This window comes from Anolis sagrei, chromosome 4 (genome assembly GCF_037176765.1).
Source record: "Anolis sagrei isolate rAnoSag1 chromosome 4, rAnoSag1.mat, whole genome shotgun sequence".
NCBI classification, from domain to species: domain Eukaryota; kingdom Metazoa; phylum Chordata; class Lepidosauria; order Squamata; family Dactyloidae; genus Anolis; species Anolis sagrei.
In genome coordinates, this window is record NC_090024.1 from 130905180 (window position 1) to 130927467 (window position 22288).

General features: G+C 39.4%; 2 protein-coding genes and 1 long non-coding RNA gene across 4 annotated transcripts in view; 2 read left to right on the plus strand and 1 right to left on the minus strand.

Annotated features, from left to right (window-relative positions):
* Positions 1–3686, plus strand: LOC132774330 (flavin-containing monooxygenase 5-like). The gene is made up of 3 exons (XM_067467662.1): positions 1–932; positions 1789–1988; positions 3120–3686. The coding sequence occupies exons 1-3, from the start codon at positions 816–818 to the stop codon at positions 3505–3507; spliced, it is 705 nt and encodes a 234-aa protein (XP_067323763.1). The 5' UTR covers positions 1–815; the 3' UTR covers positions 3508–3686.
* Positions 1705–22288, minus strand: part of LOC137096946 (uncharacterized) — a 25274-nt gene continuing 4690 nt past the window's right edge. Inside the window, exons 1-3 of one of the 2 annotated variants that reach the window (XR_010909837.1) lie at positions 13293–13380; positions 8241–8356; positions 1705–1920 (exon numbers count right to left, since the gene is read on the minus strand). This is a non-coding gene — a long non-coding RNA (uncharacterized lncRNA). Of the gene's footprint in view, positions 1921–8240; positions 8357–13292; positions 13381–22288 lie in introns of those variants that run through there. The other variant, XR_010909838.1, reaches the window with a different exon arrangement.
* The window catches only part of LOC132774329 (flavin-containing monooxygenase 3-like), a 19404-nt gene continuing 10640 nt past the window's right edge, over positions 13525–22288 (plus strand). Inside the window, exons 1-4 of the mRNA XM_060774348.2 lie at positions 13525–13628; positions 16477–16609; positions 21337–21525; positions 21994–22156. Coding sequence (XP_060630331.2) covers positions 16478–16609; positions 21337–21525; positions 21994–22156 — 484 coding nt within the window. The 5' untranslated portion in view covers positions 13525–13628; position 16477. The remainder of the gene's footprint in view (positions 13629–16476; positions 16610–21336; positions 21526–21993; positions 22157–22288) is intronic.

Sequence of the window (22288 nt, forward strand, 5' to 3'; positions counted from 1 at the left end):
TCAAAAAAGGTTGGGAACCACAGGTCTGTACTGACCATGCAATGCAGTTTCAAACTGTGAATTTCTAAATGATGGGCACGATTTGAAATTGCTATATCTCTGCAACCACAAACCGCCCATGAATGAAACTGTTACCACTTGAAAGGGAGGGATATAGTTTCAAATAATTACTGCTAGATGCCTCTTCCAGACCACAAGCAGTCCCAGTCTTTCAGAAGATTGCAACCCCTCAACACGAGGCCTAAGGAGATAGTCCCCATTTGCAGAGTGATTTCTTATGTTTTGTTTCCAACTCAAAATGGTTAGTGATACTGGGTAACTTGGTAACCCATTAATCTGTTTGTAACTTTTTGTGTAATTGCAACACATTGCTATTGTGAAATACACTGTTTTGGAATTGGCCCAACATTTTGAAACACCTATACTAATCATTAAACTATTCTGCTACACAAAATATTTTGTTTATTTTATGTTTCAAGGTTTGAACATTCCAGTGACCAAAGACCTGGGCTTGACTACTTATGTTAATCCAATTTGTTGTTTATTGATACTATTGATATTTATCATTTGATAAATATGTAGTCTACAATACAATTCAGTTTAAAAGATTATAATTCAGACAATTTGGCTGCAAAACAAGAGGACCTTGCCTTGCCTTGCAAGTTTAAGAAAAGAGCAGCTTAGAAGTCGTTGTTTAAAAGACTGTTGATTTCTTTTAATTTTAAAGAGAAAAGCATATCTGGCTTGCATTAGGAATATATCTCCTTTTTGTCTCCTCCTTCTTTACAGGTGTCGAGAAGTTTAAGGGGGAAATTATGCACAGTCGAGAATATAAACTTCCTGAGAAATTCCAGGACCAGCGGGTTCTTGTCATAGGTTTAGGAAATTCTGGTGCAGACATCTCTGTGGACCTCAGCCACGTCACTAAGCAGGTTGACCTTATTTGACCATTATTATTTCCTCAATAGTTAAATTGAGCTTGCTTACCAATTAATAATAATAATAATAATAATAATAATAATAATAATGCACTTTATTTATAATCTGTTTATCTCCCTGGTGGGACTCAGAATAGATTACAGTTTTACATATATAAGGCAAACATTCAATGCATTTTTACACAGTGAACAATGACATACAATACATAGACAGAGGCCTTCTCCTTTCCATCTGCAGCATTGTAGTTGGGATTTTTGGGCTATTTGGCCATGCTCTAGAGGCATTATCTCCTGACGTTTCGCCAGCTTCTATTTACATCCTCAGTCAGGCCCGTAGCCAGGATTTTGATTCGGGGGGGGGGCTGAGTTTGATTGGGGGGGGCGCTGAGGATCTACCCTAGCAAACCTTTTGTATCATTATCCCAATACCCCCATGCATATGGGATATATTAAGCATGGTTATCAGATCATGATATGAATAAACATAACAGTTTAAATAACGTACCAGTAAGGCGTTCTCGTGGACCACCCTGAGAATTTGGGGGGAGGGGTTAGTTTGATTTGGGGGGGGGGCGCTGAGGATCTATGCTAGCAAACCTTTTGTATCATTATCCCAATACCCCCATGCATATGGGATATATTAAGCATGGTTATCAGATCATGATATGAACAAACATAACAGTTTAAATAACGTACCAGTAAGGCGTTCTCATGGACCACCCTGAGAATTTGGGGGGGGGGGAGGCTGAAGCTCCTCAAGCCCCCCCCCCCCCCCCCCCCCCGCGGCCACATGCCTGCTCAGAGGTAGTGATTTTTCTTTTGTGACTTGCTCCTTTTCTCCCTGGCACAGATCTTCCTGAGCACCAGAACAGGCACCTGGGTGGTCAATCGTGTCTCTGATGATGGGTACCCTTTAGATGTGGTGCATTTCACACGTTTCAAAAACCTCCTTCGCCACCTGCTGCCTACCACTTTGGTAAACCTGTGGGGAGAGAAAAAGCTGAATGCAAGGTTTAACCATGATAACTATGGGATTAAGCCCCAGCACAGGTAAGGCAGGAATTTTTAATACTCTGAAATTGGTAATGGGAAGAAAATAAGCAAATTAGATTTGAAATACAAGACGATATAAGGGCAAATTCTGAGAAACAAGTGATCCAGTGTAAGCTACTGCACTGCAAACCTATTTGAATCCAAATTCAGAAACGGAAAGGAACCAATTCTTTCTTGGCATATTATACAGACTATTTATTTTTCTAAGAACCATCCATTACACTTCTGCTGATAACATGGACACCAACCTTATTCTCAGGAGTTGACCCTAAAGCCCTTTCTACACTGCCATATAAAATCTATATTATGTGTGCTGAACTGGATTATATGGACTCATATAATCTAGTTCAAAGCTGATGTGGATTATCTGATTTGATAACCTGGATTATGTAGCAATGTAGAAGGGGCCTTAGTTTGGGGACCCCTAGTTTAGAGCCACAAAGTGGGATTCAGATGCCAGTTTGAGTCCCCTTTAGTTGTCAGTGTAGGACTGCCTTTTGTTGATTTAAGCAGAATTATTTATTCTCCCCTGCTTCATAGGCCTCTGAGCAGAGAATCTTTTTATAGTGAAAAGAATAAGCCTACATTGACAAATACAGAAGATATACTACATAGTTTGGGTCTAGGTTGCCTGAATTTTAAAGTCATAGGGTCTGAATCTCTCATTCATATTCATATCCTATAAAGCTCAATATGGTTTGGGTCCAGATTACCTACAGGCTCGTATTTTCTTATATAATCCACCCCTTCGGGCAGTAAGGGCCCTTCCAGACAGGCCCTAGATCCCAGGATCTGATCCCAGGTTTTCTGCTTTAAACTGGATTATATGAGTCTGCACTGCAAGATAATCTGGGATAAAAATACACATATAGAAACAACTATGTTCAAATACAATTAGTGAAAAGCCTACCAAAACATCTTACAATGGGACAACTGCTTGCACAACAATTATTAGTCAAAATTGTATACAAATGGAGACATCTGGATAACTTTTTTAAAAAAATCACAAACAAATGCAGAAATGAGACAAAAGGAATAAAAGGTGAGAGAGAACTGAGAGAAACTGAAAATCAGTTTGCTACTTATCCAATCAAACATGCATATTGTCTTTTGATCTTCACCTTGTAGGTTTCTCACTAGATACCCCATTGCAGCTGATGATCTGCCCAATGCCATTATTGCAGGCAGAGTGATAATAAAGCCAAATATCCAAGAATTCACAGAGAGGGGCGTTATTTTTGAAGATGGCAGCAGAGAGGAAAACATCGATGTTGTGATCTTCGCTACAGGATACAGCTACTCCTTCCCCTTCATTGAGGAGGGAGTCATCCAGACAAATGCCAATCACATTCCACTCTATAAATTTGTCTTCCCGCCACATTTGGAAAAGCCCACTCTAGCCATCATTGGCCTTCTCCAGCCATTGGGAGCCATCATGCCAATATCAGAGCTCCAAGCTCGCTGGGCTACAAGAGTCTTCAAGGGTAAGTATCCTAGGCCGCTCCTGGGCTATTAAAATGTTTGGGATGGTACCTAGAAACAAAGGGGTTTGGGAAAGTGACTTACAGCTCTAACACACATTTGCACACATAATTCTAAAAGTATTCATAATGCCATAATGAAAACAAGATACCAAAAAGGCATGTACAAGGGTTGAATGAAAAGTAATGCCTCCACCTTCGTAACTCCTCAACAAATGGCAGGACTGGTATGCGGCAGATACTGGCTTGTTCAGTAGATTTTCCTCTACAGTTTCATTTTGGCAGGAAGCCTTAGCATTGAATGGTTGTGTTGTTAACGTGCAAAGTATGGAACTCTGCACAGATGATCAGTCAATGCAACTTAAGCAACGTGCAGTCATTGAATTCTTGACAGCAGAAGGTGTCACCCCAAAGGTGATTCATCAGAGAATGCAGGCTGTTCATGGTGATTGTGTTGATGTGAGTACTGTGCATCGTTGGGAGAGTAAGTTTAAAGATTTTGAGATGACACCTTCTGCTGTCAATAATTCAATGACTGCACGTTGCCTAAGTCACATTGACCAACCATCTGTGCAGGGTTCCATATTTTGCACTTTAAGAATACAACCATTCATTACTAAGGTTTCCTGCCAAAATGGAACTGTAGAGGAGAGTCTACTGAACAAACCAGTACTTGCCACATACCAGTACTGCCATCTGTTGAGGAGTTACGAAGGTTGAGGTATTACTTTTCATTCAACCCTCGTATGTAAACTTCAGGTGTTGTGTTAAATCATAACAAAGGCATTTTTAAAAGAGAAAATATACTTTTCTAGTTATTCAGTGGTGGAGTTTGCTTCTACATGGTGCAAGAATCCCTAATATGCAGAAAGTCAAAGTCCCAGATTGATATCTGTGGCATCCCTATGAAAGGAGCTGAGGTTATTAAGCCAAGAGATGACTCTGTAACAAAGATGCTCAAATTACAGTCTAGTCCTCCATCCACTCAGTTTATAGTTCCAGTAGTGTTTGCTGACTCCTCTGTGAGTGCTAACTATTAATCAGATGTTATTTTTCAGGCCTGATCAAGCTGCCTTCAGAGGATGCTATGATGGCTGATATTGCAAAGAAATGTAAATATAATAATAAACGGTAGGAAACTATTTTCACTTACTTACAGATTTTGATTGCTTCTTTCTCTGGAGACTCAGGAGATCCAAATTTAGTTTCTTTTTATTATTTTTATTAGATTTTTCACAATCAATTAAAAGTAAAAGGTAGCAATAATGCAACAATATGTCCTTTAATTTTAACATGCTTTCCCCATCAAAATGGGCTCTCAAAAAGTCTGTGCCTTTTCCCTCTATGTAAATTTTCCTTGTACAGTTTTTTTCCTCTCTCTTTTTCTAAAACTTGCACATCTTCCTCCCTGTAATGGTTTGCAGGATTCTTTGATCTCATCCTGAAGTGAATTTGTATCCATCACAGCTTGTTTATGGAAACCTAGTTGTTTAAATGTTGGTTTTTCTTTATAAACTATTAATCTCCAGCTGACTTTTCAAGAGTTCTGGGGGCTGAAATCTAAAACATCTGGGGGACCAAAGTTTGGGAGATACTGATCTAGGAAATTCTAAGCTATCTTCAGGGCCACATTCATATTGTTCATCTCTTGTCCTTAGGTATGTACCAAGCCAGCACATCTCTCTACAAGTCCAGTATGTTGATCACATGGATGAACTGGCTTCGCTCTCAGGAGTAAAACCCAACCTACTCAATCTCTGGCTGACGGATCCAAGACTGGCGTGGGAAGTCTTTTTTGGGCCATGTTCACCTATGCAGTTCCGTCTGTCTGGGCCTGGCAAGTGGGAAGGAGCCAGAAATGCCATCCTAACCCAAAGACAAAGAATTATCAGGGCTACAAAAACACGAACCCTGCAACCATGCTCTGGCAGCAGTGGCACTTCCATCTTCATTAAAGTCTTTGGCTGTTTTGCTCTCTTTGCTATCTTATTAGCTTACTTATAATTTGTTCTTATTGCACCCAGAGAACATCTGGTCCCATCTCTTGGACTTCACTTCTTTGTGGCTGCTTTTCATTTACAAAGCCACATTTGCATGTTGCAAATTTGAGATCTGGGGCACTTCCTTTGCCCTCTTATTTCTGTGAATTGTTGCCTACAGTAAACACTGATAGCAAATACATACATTGTAGATGACCAGCAGCTTGTATTTTGCTAGTTGAACCAAATCTCATATTTTAATTGAATTTCAAACAAGCAAAAAAATTCTTCTGCAATTCTTTCATATACTATCCTTCCTCACTACTCTTGTATCAATGTATATTTATTAAATAGTAGCTGATTCCCACAATTGTTTTCATGTTCCACGCTCAAGTTAATGCATGAACTTTAGTGGGCCTCTGCCATAGAATCACAAAATTATAGAGTTGGAAGAGACCACATAGGTCATCTAGCCCAAGCAATGCAGGAAAAGCACAATCAAATCACCCCTGACAGATTACCATTCCTGCCTATGTTTAAAAGCCTCTAAAGAAGGAGTCTCCATCACATTTTGAGTAAGAGAGTTCCAATGTTGAACAGCTCTTATGGTCAGGAGGTTCTTTTTAATGTTCAGGTGGAATCTCCTTTCCTGTCATTTGAACCCATTGCTCTGTCTCTAGGGTAACAGAAAACAAGCCTGCTCCCTCTTCCTTATGACATTATTTCAAGTATTTAAACATCACACATTCCTGCACAGAAATTGCTTCCTTTTTCAACACAATTCCTTGTCTTGCTTCCCATTTCCCAATTCATATTTTTACAACTGTATCCTGTTACTTCCAAATAAAGGTTTATTTTTGTCTTATGAAACAAAATATATATTTTCCTATGATTGAAGAAATATACACTTTGTTTTATGTTGAAAGCTTATTTTTCCTACAAATAGATATGCTCGAATATTATAACAGTTCTTAACAATAAAACATTGAAAATTCAACATGGTGTAGTGATTTGAGTACTGGATAATTACTCTGGGGTTCAGATCCCCCTCTGCCATGGAAACCAACTGACTGATCTTGGGCAAGGTGTGCTCTCTTAACCTCAGAAGAAGGCAAAGAGATAACCCTCTGTGAACAAATCTTGCCAAGAAATCCCCATAACACCGTCCATGTGAGAAACAACTTGCAGTCACACAACAGCAAAATAAACCAATATAAGAAGTTGAATAGTTTCCAGTAACTGGAATTAAATGTATGCAATGCATAATCATCACTACATAAACATCACTGAACAATGACGCAACAAAACATTTTTTTAAATTTCCCCACTACTTTGACTTCAGAAAATAGGAGATGAAGGTGTGGTGGTGTGTAATTTCTGATGATCTGGAAATTACAAAGTATTAATGTCCTTATTTTATTTCAAACAAAAAAAATTCAGACAAATCTTGATAAAAATGCTTATATATTTTCTATAATATATTATAAAAATATTCAAAGCAATAAACAAAATAAAATAATACAACAATCAACAATAATAGAAGAAAATAAAATCTAAAACAATTCATAATAAACATACTGACCAATTGGACAGTAGTGTACCTTCTCATGTACATGCTTGATGTTGGAACACCAGGCAGAATTCTGTGTAAGCATTTGATGTGACAAGCTCTGATGGACAAGTCTAGCTATTCATTCCTCTCACAGCCCTGTGTCCAGCCCTTCCCACAAAGTAGAAACCATAAAAGGACAATTCTTTGGCTTGTAGCATAGCATTCTGCTTTTGCTGAAGAACTCATGCTGGGCAAAACACTCAAAGAACTCAAGCTCAAGTGGCCAGTATGATGATGCCAACATTGTGCCTGATTCAAAGTATAACTCTCAGGCCAGAGCTATTGACATTGGCCCAGACTCTTGGATTTCAGGGTGTATCTGTCTCTTTATCCCACTGTTTCTTAAGCTGTGGGTTCTGACCCCAAGTGGCTAAAAATTTGGAGGAGTGGCAAAATTTGTTGACAGCAGCCCCTTTTGCTGTGTTGTTATTGAGCCACCATACCCCCCCCCCTTCCAAATTGATCTGGACCATCAAGAGAACTCACTTGAATTTATATATATTTTTCCTATTTTAAATGTTTCCCACCTTTTCCGCTTTTCTAGAGTTTTGCCATTCCAAAACAACTGAAAGCCTTGGGAGGAACTAGCAGCAACTGTACATCAAACTCTATCAAACCAAACTCTTTAATATATGTATTAAATGATATTTTTGTGTATGCTGTATTAGTTGATATTGTATAAAACTAAGTAAAACGTACTTTCACACTGTTTACCATGCCAGATGTGTCCAGAGGCTTATGATTCCTACAGAAGACAAGACTAAACAGAAAGGAATACATCAGCCTTTTAAATGGGGAGTCAAGCCTATCTGGCATTATCACCTTTTGTTCTCCATGCTCCTCACTATTGTCTTCTCTGGGACTGGACATTGACCCAATTAAGAGGCCATCTGCTTATTAACACTCTGATCTTCTCCAATTTCATGCCCCTCTTGGGGATATCTATCCAGTGGACTGGATTTTTAACCTTTGCAACTGTCAGCTGCTCTTCTTCTCACTACAAGGAACCCCTCCTGCCATCTATGATGTAGAGGAAACCCCCCAGACTATCACAGCGTGGATTCTGGTTGGCCCGTTTCTCAGCCAATCAGAGGAAGGGGCGGGAAATCTGAATGACTCTCAAAATGTATTTGTGAAGGTGTGCTTGTACATTTTTGAGTGGTGACTCAATACTTACATTTGTTTTGGCCAAATTGTAGTTTGCCTTCAAACCTGAAGTGCTTTGTTCTCTGTCCTGGCTGATCTTATTTAGTGGAAGCTCACCGGGCATGGACCCTTTATCCGCAATCATAGCTGAAATCATTACAGTGTGGGTCAGCAAAACTCAGTTAAATAGTCCATAAACAACATTGGCAGGCTTGTCAGTGTGCTTGCCATAGTTATTTTAATCCATCTTCATCACACAGATATTTACAGGCTCCTCCTCCCTTGCTTTCTTGCTCTTTCCCCCCACACTTTCCCTCCATGTTTTTCCCCTTTTATCCTCCCCTGGCATGGCCCTTCATCCTCACCTCTTTCACAAACACTCAGCTGCTTGCCATCAACATGTTTCCGGTCTAAGCTTGCAAATCTTTCTGTGGAGTTAAGGGGGTGGTGCCCTTGACATTCCTCACATTTTTATGCCTGGCCAGGTTTGGGCCAGAATTCAAGAAGTATATTGGCATGCTGCAGTGTGTCGAAATAGTTAAAGATCTGAAAATCAGACCCTATGACAAGCAGCTTAGGTAGCTCAGTGTATTTAGTTTGGAGAAGAGAAGAGGTGACATGATAGCTATGTTTAAATATTTGAAAGGATGTCATACTCAGGAGGGGGGTAAGCTTGTTCTCCCACTATAAGACGTGGAGCAATGGATTCAAATGACAGGAAAAGAGATTCCACCTAAACTTCAGAAAGATGTTCCAGATAGATAGATCCATTGAGCACTGGAATATGCTGCCACCCAGGCAGTAAGCAAGACATGTACCACCTTTGCCATTTAAAAATAACAGAAAAACCCATATTGGCACATACACATAAAAAGTGAAACACATACATGCACACACACATACAAAAAACCAAAACAAAACCCCAAACACAACAGATCTACAGTCATGCCACTCTCAGATAGTTGTTATCTCTTATTAATCTACTCCCTTTAAATCTATATAAATAAAAATGTAATGTCCGTTTGTGGGATTAACATAACTCAAAAACCAATGAGTGAATTGACATCAAATTTGGACACAATACACCTATCAGGCCAACGAGTGACCATCACTCATAAAAACACTGAAAAACACAGTGGAAGAGACTTTAAAAGCCAAAAATAAAAAATACATTACAATGTATGCCCATAACCACATAAATACACAAATATATACACACACATATACACACACAAAAACACATATACACAGACTGGGCCACAGCAACGTGTGTCAGGAAACGTCTAGTAATATTATATAACCCCACTCATACTTTTGGTAGCACTTTACTAATTCATGAATCCTACCATTGACAATTGTGGTTGGCAGCTTCAAGTTACTTACACAAAAAGTAGTTTCATTGAACTCAATATTCCTCTGGCATATAAATGTTGAAGGGCCATATTTGTTTGTATCTTCGTATAGCAAAGATAGTTTTTGATGTGATGGCTGTTTTTTAGTTGTTTACTTAAAAGTTCAGTAATAGACCAGAATGTAACTAGAAAGAGAAAATTGCAGACACACACACAAAAAACCTCTCATCTATCTAGTCATGCCTTTGGAGCATGATGCTTAAAGAACATTGAATGTATTGTATAATGTAGAGAGAACAAAGGTCACATTCCGATGCCTTTTCCTAGTAGCTAGAATTGGTTAATATCCCTGAGTGACAGATTTTTTTTGTCAGTCTAACTCTCTTAAAGCTGAGGAAAACCCTTGATTTCTGCTACTTTTTCTTCATCCTGCTCATTCTAATGATTGATTTCTTCCATTACCTGTTCTTAAAGGGTTGTACTCAGCAGAGTAGTATGCTTGAGCTTATCAACATCTTCTCTTATTCTCTTAAATTAACAAGTACAACCATAGTAAACAAATTCATTCAAATTAAATATATGCTGGAACATGTTCAGATAAAAGTGATCAAAATGATTAAAGTTTTGTCTTGATTACTAAACTTTATTTACAGAACTCAGAATCTTATTTAAGAATAAAAAATGGCTTCGGCTTCAGGGGAAAAAATGATCAAAGCTTTGGAAGCCATGTCAAATTTAGGAAGATGGATATATTTAGCTTAGAGAAAAGAAGGTTGAGAGAGGACATGTTTACATATCTGAAAGGATGTCTCACTGGGGACATCTTTTCAAGTATATGCTGCTCTAGGGAATAGGATATGGAGCAATGCATTCAAATTGCAGGAAAAGAGATAGTAGTAGGAAGTAGGAATTGTAGGAAACATTCCTGATGGTAAGAGTTGTTTTATGGTGACATGCTTCCTTAGAGTGTGGTGGAGTCTTCTTCTCTGGAGGCTTTTAAACAAAGAGTGCTTTGATTGTGTCTTCCTACATGACAGAAGGTTGGACTGAATGGTCCTTGTGGTCTCTTCCAAAGCTATGATTCTATAAAATGCCAAACTGGGATGAGGCTTGGGCAGTATCTATACTCATACTCGGGGCTGGGTTTGCTTTGGTCCATGGGCCCTTAGATGTGCAGCTACATGGCTGTAGTGGAGCTGCTTTTAACCCCTCTCCACTGTCTGCACTGACTATACAGATGCAATTGACTGCAGCGCTATGATTTGCCTAGCATCATCTATCTCCCACCCTCCTACAACCCCATTGGCTGCTGCCAGAAACTGAATGTGAATTCAGAAATACACAAATATGGAACATTCTACAGAAGTATGCCTGGAACTCTAACTCACTGCAGCATGATGATCTCTCCCAGCTGTTACATGTAAATGTTAATCAGCCTGGGGGACGGAACTGAACCCTGAGGGACCCCACAGGCCACCGGCCAGGGAGTCAAACAGGAGTCCCCCAGTATCACCATCTGGGTCCGTCCCTCCAGGAAGGACAGGAAACCCTAATCCCATTCCAGAGAGACGGCCCAGAAGGATACCATGGTTGATGGTATTGAATGCTGCTGAGAGGTCCAGGAGAACCAACAGGGACACACTCCCCCATCCAGCACTCTTTGTAGATCATCCACCAAGGCAACCAATGCTGTCTCAGTTCCATAGCTGGACCTGAAACCAGATTGAAATAGATCCAGATAATCTGTTTTCTTCCAAGAAACTTTGAAGTTATGATGCCACCACTTACTCTAGAACCTTGCCCAGAAAGGTGAGATTTGGTACTGGATGGTAGTTGTTCAATTGAGTGGGATCCAGTGCCAAGGCTTATTAAATATGGGTTTATGTGGGTGAGCAGATGGTGACTACCAAATAGCATATGTTCTGTATCAGAAACTAGATCTGATGTAGTCTATCCAATGTCATTTTCTGAATCAACACCACAAATAGCCAAACTGTATCTAAAGTTGACCAAAAACTGATTCGTAGCCCTTTTGGTACTAACGTTGGAGAGTGATCCCTGGTCAAAGTGGTCCCTGGTAAAAAAAAAAAGTTGGGAACCACTGATCTAAAGCATATTACTCATTTAGTAATACAGGTGACAACACAGGTTGAAAGAAAGAAAAGCAATTAAACACCTAAATTCAGATCCAGAGATCATCATTCTCCCAGCAGACAAAGAGAGTGCCACAGTAATAATGAAAACAGGACAATACAAAGAAAAAAAATCAGACAACTCCTGGATCACACAACTTACAAAAAACGAAAACAGGACCCAACCAACAAAATCGCCTGAAAAACTAACACTGCTTCTGGCCTTTTCAAATGCCTGGGTAGGAAAATTGTGGCAGTGGTCAGTTGGCTGAGACAGTGATGCTATTTTCTGCTCTCCACGGAATGAGCCTTGACTTATCCATGGGTCATATCAAAATCCATAATCTGTCCTCAACCAGTATGTGTGATTGACCTATATGAGAGTGTATGTTATTTTTTCATTCTATTTTAATTTTTCCCAATTTTATTTTTTTTGTTGATAAGTAACATGCAAATATTAGTAGCAAAAGCAGTACTCATTCTCATAAGAATTCACTTTTGACCTAGTTTTTCATTTCAGTTTTTAGTAATCAGAGTCAGATCAGGATTGCTAAGCAAACAAGTACAATGAAGCAAGTTGCATCAGAAATTCTTCTCTTCTGTCCACATGTTTAAAGCTGACAGTTGCACAAGTCTGTTCACACCATCTATACCATTGCTACAGAAGTGAATTAATATCTTTGAAAAATGAATCTATGGGATCCTCAAAACTAGTCTGGACCTCATTTATCTAAGAAGAGAACAATCATGATTGCAGTTATAATACTTTCCCCAAGAGAAGCAAATACAGACAGGGTAGTTGTAGGTTTTCTGGCTATATGGCCATGTTCTAGAAGCATTCTCTCCTGACATTTCACCTGCATCTATGGCAGGTATCCTCAGAGGTTGTGAGGTCTGTTGGAAACTAGGAAAAACGGGTTTATATAGTTTCCAACAGACCTCACAAGCTCTGAGGATGCTGCCATAGATGCAGGCGAAACGTCAGGAGAAAACACTTTTAGAACATGGCCATATAGCCCAAGAAACCTACAACCAGGGGTGGCTCAACCCATTACGCAAAGTAAGCATTTGCAGTATAGTTGATTTTGCCCAGGGGCGCTTTTGAGGTGCTCTTGGGGGAAAATAGACCTTGACATATGCGAGTTGTAGTGACTGGGATGTATAGTTCATTTACAATCAAAGAGTATTCTGAACTCCACCAATGATGGAATTGAACCAAATATGGCACACAGAACTCCCACAACGAACATAAAATATATATCAGTGATTGGTTGGGGGTGGGGGCCAAAATACCGTTTGCTTACAGTTGAAAATTACCTAGGGCCGCCTCTGCCTACAACTACTCAGTGATTCCAGCCATGAAAGCCTTCGAAAATACATTCAAATACAGACAGTCCTCAAGTTACAAACAGCCAACTTACATATGACTCATGATTAAGAATGGGGATGAAACAACAGGAAGTGAGAGTAATATACCCCTTGGAAGAAGAAAAAAGTTCCTTGAAGAGTTATCATGATGGAAAGGAGTTATAAAAGTGATATAAAAGTTTTAAATAAATAATTTTTTAAATAAAGGAGTATCCACTGTAGCTTTCTTACCAATCCTTGTTTCCATAACAAGCCAAAATCCAATTAGTACAGGGACAGAAAATGAGATGAAATCTTCTGAACAGGGACACAGAACAAACACTACAGGGGTGTTAATATAAAAACAGGCAGCCACGGGGACTGTCTGTTTTTATATTAGAGGCAAAAATCAACTCACACACTGGCTATATGTTGTGTAACCCTTTTCCAAAGGTGACTCCTCCTACATTGCCACAGCCACTTTCTAAAGCAACCAAGGATATTTGTTGTCTATTCCCTAATTCATCTGCATTTTGCAAGGGAGCTGGCAAGATTGAGAAGAGAGGCGCACCAGAAGGGAAAAGCAAGGTAATACTACTACGCAGGGCAAATAACAAATGTGAAGCAAATGTCTCAAGTTGCATTGGAATACAAGAGAGTCAGGAATCAAGAGTAGTTATTTCTTGTGCCTCTCTCTATCTGTCTAATGCCTGTCATTCCAAATTTCTCTAACAGCTTACAGCTGCAGGAAGGGGTATAAGCATGTGTGAGTCAAGGTTTTAAAGCTATTTTGGCAGTAGGAACTTGTTGAGTCCATGCAAGTTGTAGTTTAGATCTTGAGCTGGTTTGCATGAACTATCATATTAAAATGCTGTGAAGTACAAGGCTTGTGCTAACTTGGCATCAATGTCAAGGCATGTGTCAGTGTGGAAGATCCAGATGTTTGCCCATACATTCTTTGGCTTCTTTAAAATCTTCAGTAGTGCAAGCAGGCAGAAGCTATTCTCAATAGTGTAGCTAGCTCAAGCAAGGGGCTACTGCTTGCAATTGATGTGACTTTAGAGGAAGATTTTGCATTTGTGGTCTGTTTTGCAAGTGCCTGAGAATTCTAATAGCAGAAAGGGCATTTTTTTAAAGCTTTGAGTTGCATTAGGCTCCTGAAAATGAATGCCCATTAGTAATGCTCACTAGTTGGTTTTCCAGACCCAATATTGTGGGTGTGCGAGCTGCCTAAAGAAATTGTTAGTTTTAAAATTTTAGGGTTTCAGGATCTTCTGACCCTAGTTAGCAGTTCACTACAATATCTGACAAATATTGTTGGATCTCTTTGACAATGAAGAAATATTTATATTTTCTCTCATTTTCCTCCTTAAAGGATGCTTTACTATCACTGTCCATGCTCAAGGTTGTGAGGAGGGATATCATGTGAGTGACAAGGGTGTTGATCTGTCATTAGAATAAATGGGTTATGAGTCTGACTGATTGCATTTTTATATCAACTTTCTCCCATTAAGATCTCAAAGGCAGCTAAGAAGAAATACAATATACCATATATACTCGAGTATAAGCCGACCCGAATATAAGCCGAGGCACTTAATTTTACCACAAAAAACTAGAAAAACGTATTGACTCGAATATAAGCCAAGGGTGAGAAATGCAGCAGCTACTGGCATATTCAAAATAAAAATAGATGCCAATAAAATTACATTAATTGAGGTATCTATATTCCAATGTTTTGGAATACCTACATAAAACTGTAATTTAAGTTAAGACTGTCCAACTCTGATTAAACCATTATTCTAATCTTCAATGTAAATATGCTTAGTGCTTATGTATTCTAGAGCAAAATAAAAAATGTAATAAAAATAATAATGATAGAGTGAAATAATGGAAATGTAATAATAGTAATAATAGGATAAAATAATAAATGTAGTAATAATAAATAAAGTAAAATAATAAATGTAATAATAATCTTAATAATAATAAGAGAGTAAAATGATAACTAACTTTGACTCGAGTATAAACCGAGGGGAATTTTTTCAGCCCAAAAAAGGGCTGAAAAACTAGGCTTATACTTGAGTATATACAGTATTTGGCTAAAACAAAGTAATAAAATCAACACAATTAAAATAACTAAGAAACCAAACTTAAAACTAGAGTACCCCCTCCCCCTGAAAATGTGTACTCATTAAGAGCCTGTTTAAACAAGAATTTTTGCCATGCTTTTGAAAGAAGATCAGGACCAGCCTAGCCTACCATGGAGGCTATGATATGGCCTTTCAAATAGTCCAGATGTAAGTTGCATAGGCCATGACCAACAGTTTGAATTGCACCAGAAAATGAAGTAGTAGCCAGTGGAAATGTTTCTACAAGGGAATTATATGATCCAATAGCTTGTCTGCATTCTAGCCACAATATTTTGGACCTGCTGAAGTTTCTGAACAATTCTCAAAGGCAGATCCATGTAAAATACATTACAGTAATCTGAATGAGATGTAATCAACATGTTTGTTACTACAGTTAAATCTGGCACCGCAAGGGATGGGTGCAACTGACACACAGTCTTAACTATGTGGTACTGGGCGGAGGCCATTAGGGGGCACTAGAGAGAGAAAGATAGTCCATTTTACAGGGAGGGAGTTGAAAGAGGAAACCCATTTCACCCGTTTTTGCTAGTTATTCTCCCTCCCCACTTTCCCACTTCCACAACAGGGACATGGGTGGAGGGAATAACAGAAAAACAGGGAGAAATGGTTTTACTCCTTCAACCCACTTTTCACCCCCATAAAATGGACTATCCTTCTTTCTCTAGCGCCCACTAGTGGCCTCTGCCCAGATAATGGAACATTACCAACTATGCTAATATGTTCTTGGACCCTGTTGAAGCCTGGGTATCCAGGTTCAGGAGTGAGTCCTAGATCTGTGAGTTTCTGTCAGCCAAGTCATTAGCCTGAAATTTCAGGGAAATGACACAGGCCAATGGTCAAGGCATTCAACAGGAGTCCCCCAGCAACCCATTTTGAATTGCCTCTCCAGGAAGGTATGGAAGCACTGCAAAGCAGTGCACAATAGTTCCACCTCTTCAAGGCAACCCAGAAGGATACTAAAGTCAATATCTCTGGAAGCCACTAGGAGTCCAGTGGAGCCAACAGGGACATATTTCCCTTACCCATTTTCCCCCAAGTGAATCAAAGCTGTTTCTGTCCCATAGCCATGCTTGAAGACAGATTGAAACAGATCTAGATACAACCCACCTCATCCAAGAATTCCTGGAGTTGAGAAGCCACCTACAATCTTATTAAGAAAAGGAGTGATTATAGGTGTTAATTGGTTTTTAATTGTACTATTTGTAAATTAAAAGGAAATAATAAATTACAAAGCACTAACTTTGAGGAAGTCTCTTTAACTCTGTGCTTGTCTCCCTGTATTGGGTAAGCATGGTACGAAGAGTTGCCATCATTGGAGCGGGAGTGAGTGGACTGGCCTCCATCAAAAGCTGCCTGGAAGAAGGACTGGAGCCTACCTGCTTTGAGAAGAGTGATGATATTGGGGGACTATGGCGGTTCACAGTAAGTACAAAGTATAGAGATGAAGGTCCTAGAGTTCAAATACGAGATGGAAGCTTCTGGGGAAAGCAGGCAAAGTGCAGAATTAATGCTACATACAATCACCATAGCTTTTTGATATTCCACTCTAGACTATTTCCTGTTCCTAGCCTTCTCTTATCTGCAAAAAAGGGGTTTGCCATTCCTGGAAGCATTTATTTATTATTTATTTCGTGTACTTCTACCCCGCCCTTCTCAACCCCCGAGGGGGGACTCAGGGCGGCTTACAAAAAGGCACAATTCGATGCCTGCACAATAATACAGATAAACGTATAAAAACTGCACTTAAAACAGTTATGACAGTTAAAAACAATCAATATATATCACAGTCAGTAAACCAATCTCAAGCTCCACGTTCGACAACTCAGAGTCCATATTTCATTCTACATTGTCTATTCCTATCAGTCATCGTAGTCCTTTATTTATCCGCCAGATTGCCCAAACGCCTGGTCCCAAATCCATGTTTTTAATTTCCTTCTAAAGGAAAGGAGGGATATCGCTGATCTAACTTCCCCGGGGAGTGAATTCCACAGGTGAGGGGCCACCACCGAGAAGGCCCTGCTCCTCGTCCCCGCCAATCTCACTTGTGATAGAGGCGGGGCCGAGAGCAGGGCCTCCCCAGAAGATCTTAAACTCCGAGGCGGGACGTAGAGGGATCCCGAAGTAGCAATCTAAAAGCCAGTAACACCAGTGTCAGTCAGGTGGTAAATCTATTCAAGGCTCTTAAGAATAACAGTCGATGTCGCAATTCCAGGTGACAGCAGGACTGAAGATAAACAACTGGAAAAGCTGACATGATATGAGGATTTAAAGATTGAACTGCAAAGACTTTGGCACAATCCAGTAAAAGTGGTCCCAGTGGTGATTGGCACACTGGGTGCAGTGCCTAAAAATCTTGGCCTGCACTTAAATACAATTGGCGCTGGCAAAATTACCATCTGCTAGCTACAGAAGGCCACCTTACTGGGATCTGCACGCATTATTCGCCAATACATCACACAGTCCTAGACACTTGGGAAGTGTCCGACGTGTGATCCAATTCAACAGCCAGCAGAGTGTCTGCTGTGGACTCATCTTGTTGTGTTTCTAATAATAATAATAATAATAATAATAATTCCTTTATTTATATTCCGCTCTATCTCCCCAAAGGGACCTCAGGGCGGATTCCAAACATAAAAGGCAAACATTCAGTGCTTGCATACAACAACAACAACAAACCTGTGGTCTTAGTCCAAAACTGTGGCCAGAACAGATTTAACTACATATTACAAATTTTGGAGCCATCAGGTGTCAGTTGTGAGAATTCATTTTGTAAATATGTCCCAAACCCACTAACATTGAACAATATCCACTTTGCAGAAGCAGAAGAAATCTTTCTTTATTTGTTGGTAAACCTTTCTAGGACTTTTTCAGGTGAAGTGCAAAATATAGGTATATCTGTTAGTAAAGTATATTGTAATTGCTGGGCATTATTTTCTTTAATACAGGTGTCCTCAAACCTCTTAAGCATGGTCCCTCAGACACTTAGCGAGACAGATTATAGTATTAAAAAAACATCAATTCATATGCACACTGCAAATATCTTATTTATAGTGCAAAAATATGAATGAACAATACAGTATTTGAAATGAAGAACAATTCTAGTCAGCATAAACCTTATATTGTATTGTTCTTTCATGTTTTTTGGTTGATGAGATAGTCATGTGAATTAGGATTGTTGTTGTGTGCCTTCAGAGTTAGGGTGATTCTAAGTCTAAAGTTTAGGGCGAGTGGTGGATAAATGAATTTGAGGACTACATCTGGCCCACGGGCCTGCTGTAATAGAAACTGGTACCAGAAGTAGAAATGACACGGAACTGAGCTTGATATCCACAAAACAAAAGCATAAGTTCTAACATATTTAAACAATCTTTTTCATTCAAAGATAACATTATGCATATATGAAATGATACAAGCAGGTCAGGCAAGCCTTGTATAAGAAATGACAAACATTTTGAATCTTTGCGACTACAGGAAAGCTTCTTCCAAAAAGCATCCCAAGGAGACTTATTCTTTCAACAGCCTCTACTTTTCTTATGATTTCCATTTCACTGGTAAAGCATAGATCCGATTTTTCTCTAGGTCCCTCAGTATAACATCTGTTGTATTTTTGTCATGTCAGGAGCGGCTTGAGAAACTGCAAGTCACTTCTGGTGTGAGAGAATTGGCCGTCTGCAAGGACGGTGCCCAGGGGACGCCCAGATGTTTTAATGTTTTACCATCCTTGTGAGAGGCTTCTCTCGTGTCCCCGCATGGGGAGTTGGGGCTGATAGAGGGAGCTCATCCACGCTCTCCCCGGATTCGAGCCTGCAACCTGTTGGTCTTCAGTCCTGCCAGCACAGGGGTTTAACCCACTGTGCTACCAGAGGCTCCTGTAACGTCTGTTGAAATCATGTTTGTGACCTACCAATCCCAAGAGAAGTGTCCCCTCTAGGGATCTCTAAGGGCCCTTCCAGACTGGTCTTTAATCTGAGACCGGTCTCGATTTTACCTGAGGCATCCAAAATTCTGGGGTCGTGAGAGGGTGTGGGGACTAAATCCCAGGAGGAATTGGGTTTAAATAAACCAGTTCTTCCTGGGATTTAGTTCAGTTTAGAAGGCCCCTATGACACCTTCTACACAGTTGTATGAAATCCACATTGAACTGGATTATATGGCAATGTGGATTATCTGCCTTGATATTTTGGGTTATATGGCTGTTTGGAAGGACCCTAAGTCTTCCAATGCAACCCTGGGTGGTAACTTTCCATAGAGTCATGCTGGAGAACCCAGAGATTCCTTAGAGAGAACATAATAATCAAATCCATAAATAATCAGATCTGCACAAGTGAAACTCAAAATATGGAGGGCCAACTGTATTTGTGCCATGTATTTATTTGATCACATAGTTTATGAAAATTAGCAATGAACTGGCAGCCAGTCCATTCAGTCAATCAGTAGATGTTATTGCAAGGGATGAACGACAAGCTGCAAAATACTATCTTGCAGACTTCGTATCAACTGGAAGCTACAAAATAATAAAACATAGTAGCAGTGCCACTTTTATTTGTTTATAGGTTGCATTTGGTATATTGCATATGTAACAGGTAGATTTGCTTACTGCAATAATTCCCAGAGGAAAAAAGTCATCTAATTTTCAGCTAATATGATGGCATCTGAAAAGCAAACAGATTTCTTTCTCCTTCTTTGTTAGCTCTTTTGTCTCCCTGTTGCATAACCCTTCTCAGCTAACATTTGCAAAATATTAACTGAAGTGCAAACATGTTAGATAATTCCCCACTCAGCATGACTAGACAAAAACATGACCAAATCTTTAGATTAATAGAGTAATACAAAACTTTTCCAAATTCCTTTGAAATATTTTACTTTCTAAAATTACCTTCCTTTTCACCCAGCTTAGTCAAGCACAATACATTTGTTCTGCAGGTAAACACAGGCAGTTCTCAAGTTACAAACAAGACTGGTTCTGTAGGTTTGTTCTTCAGTTCAATTTGGATAGCAAAGTTAACACCCTTGTGGTGTTTATTTTGCTCTCTCTGTCCCTCTTCAGAAGATTTCACCTCACTTTCTGTCCCCATGATAACACTCTAACAAAAATGAAAAAAAAATGTTCCTGGTTTGAAAGTGTTATTTCCTGTTTAATTGTGTGGTACTTACTTTGAAAGTAGTTGTTATACTCCAGAAGCTTCGTTTTTGTATCTGCCATGAACTATGTTGAATGGATTGAGACTCCATGAGATATTCATTAACAAACTATAGCAAAATGTGCTGTAGGATGTCCTGCAATTCTCCATGTTAGAACCAATTAAGAAATGACATTTATAACCCAGGAACAAATATAATGTTAAATAGTGTAATTCAATTTTGAAAAATTTGGCTTGTTGTGAAAACAACGATTGGTGAGAAAGTTTCAGCTGAGACACCTTTTCCTCATGATAAATCTTTCAGGAGCGAATTTCCCTTCATAGAGGCAGATTTCTCTCACTTCCTGTTGTCTCACCCCCATTTTTAACTATGAGTAATTTGTAAGTTGGATGTCTGTAACTCGAGAACTACTTGTATGGAATAATCTTTGCACAAAACTGTAAGCACATAACCTACAGATTCATGTTACAACCGCACACTGGAGCAGGAATCCAATACAGGCAGAGGAACACAATAGGAATTTTCTTACCTCCTCTGCTCCCATCTTTACATGGGAAAGTGTGCTTGGTCAGAAAAGCAGCCCTTCCTGAACTCTTTTCTTTCCCATCACTGTGATGATTTGTTGTCAAGTGCATCAATTCACACCTGCAAGATATTGAATGTTTACTTGTAAATACACTGAATGCTTGTAAGGACTCCTGTTTTTTTAAATCAAGTGTTCAGTTCAAATACTTGCAAGCAGCTTAGAAGTTGTTGAAGGCTTTCATGGCTGGAGTCACTGGATTGTTGTAGGTTTTTTGGGCTAAATGGCCATGTTCTAGAAGCATTCTCTCCTGATGTTTTGCCTGCGTCTATGGCAAGCATGCTCAGAGATTGTTAGGAGGGAAATTCAATATGTTGTATCCCAAAACTGATTTTAAATGTATGGATTTTTGTTTCCTAGAACCATGTTTCTTTGACAGGGGCTTCCTTAAGCTGCACATGTTTTGTTTTCCCTTCTCTCTTAGGAGGCTCCAGAGGAAGGCAGAGCCAGCATTTACCCCTCAGTATTCACCAACTCATGCAAAGAGATGACATGCTATCCAGACTTCCCTTTCCCAGATGATTTCCCAATTTATATGCACAACTCAAAGCTTCAGGAATATATCCAGATGTTTGCCAAACACTTTGATCTTTTAAAATACATACAGTTTAAGGTAAGATATTAAAACCTAATAGATGACTGTGTTACATATGGGTCTACCAGGGCCCAGTAGGAAAGTTGGACCCAGAGCATTTGAAAATGTAAACATCCATTGCTGAAAGGTAGTGATAAATGGAAATACTTTGAAAATTACTCCCTTGACAGGACAGTTTCAAGAGTAATGGGGGACCGGGTTCATATGAAGCCAAGTGTGTCCTTTGTGTCACTGATTAGTTGAGCTTGAATTCGGTAGCAGTGTACTTTTAGGCTTCATCTGCTTGATAAATGTATAAGAAGTTGTATAGTCTCTATTGAAAATGCAGTGTCCAATAACTTAAAATTGTTGTTTGGACTGCAACTTCCAGTATTTCTCACCATGGACTGTGCTTGCACTATTAATTGGATAACAACAACAAAATATATGTCTATTTGGTTTGGATTCAGAACAATAGTGAAAACCTTTCTTGACTATTTTTCTAAGACTCTTGTGAGCAAAATTAAGAAGCGCCCGGATTTCCCTATAACTGGGCAATGGGATGTCATAACAGAGAAAGATGGAAAGATGGAATCAGCCATATTTGATGCTGTCATGATTTGCTCTGGACATCATGTTGCTCCAAATATACCGGTCGACAGCTTCCCTGGTAAGTGCAATTTTGTAAAATAATAAAAAATACAGTGTATGCACGTCTCTGCTTTTGAACTAGGACTGTGAAACTTTGTTCTAATCAGGTCTGCACAACCCGTGGCCCTCCAAGTGTTTGGGCCTTCAACTC

Bases quoted from the DNA above. Each gene is read 5' to 3' on its own strand.
- LOC132774330 (XM_067467662.1), top strand. From the start codon at position 816: ATGCACAGTCGAGAATATAAACTTCCTGAGAAATTCCAGGACCAGCGG. The intron at 933-1,788 runs GTTGACCTTATT...TCCCTGGCACAG, and splicing joins TCAGCCACGTCACTAAGCAG to ATCTTCCTGAGCACCAGAAC. The intron at 1,989-3,119 runs GTAAGGCAGGAA...TTCACCTTGTAG, and splicing joins GGGATTAAGCCCCAGCACAG to GTTTCTCACTAGATACCCCA.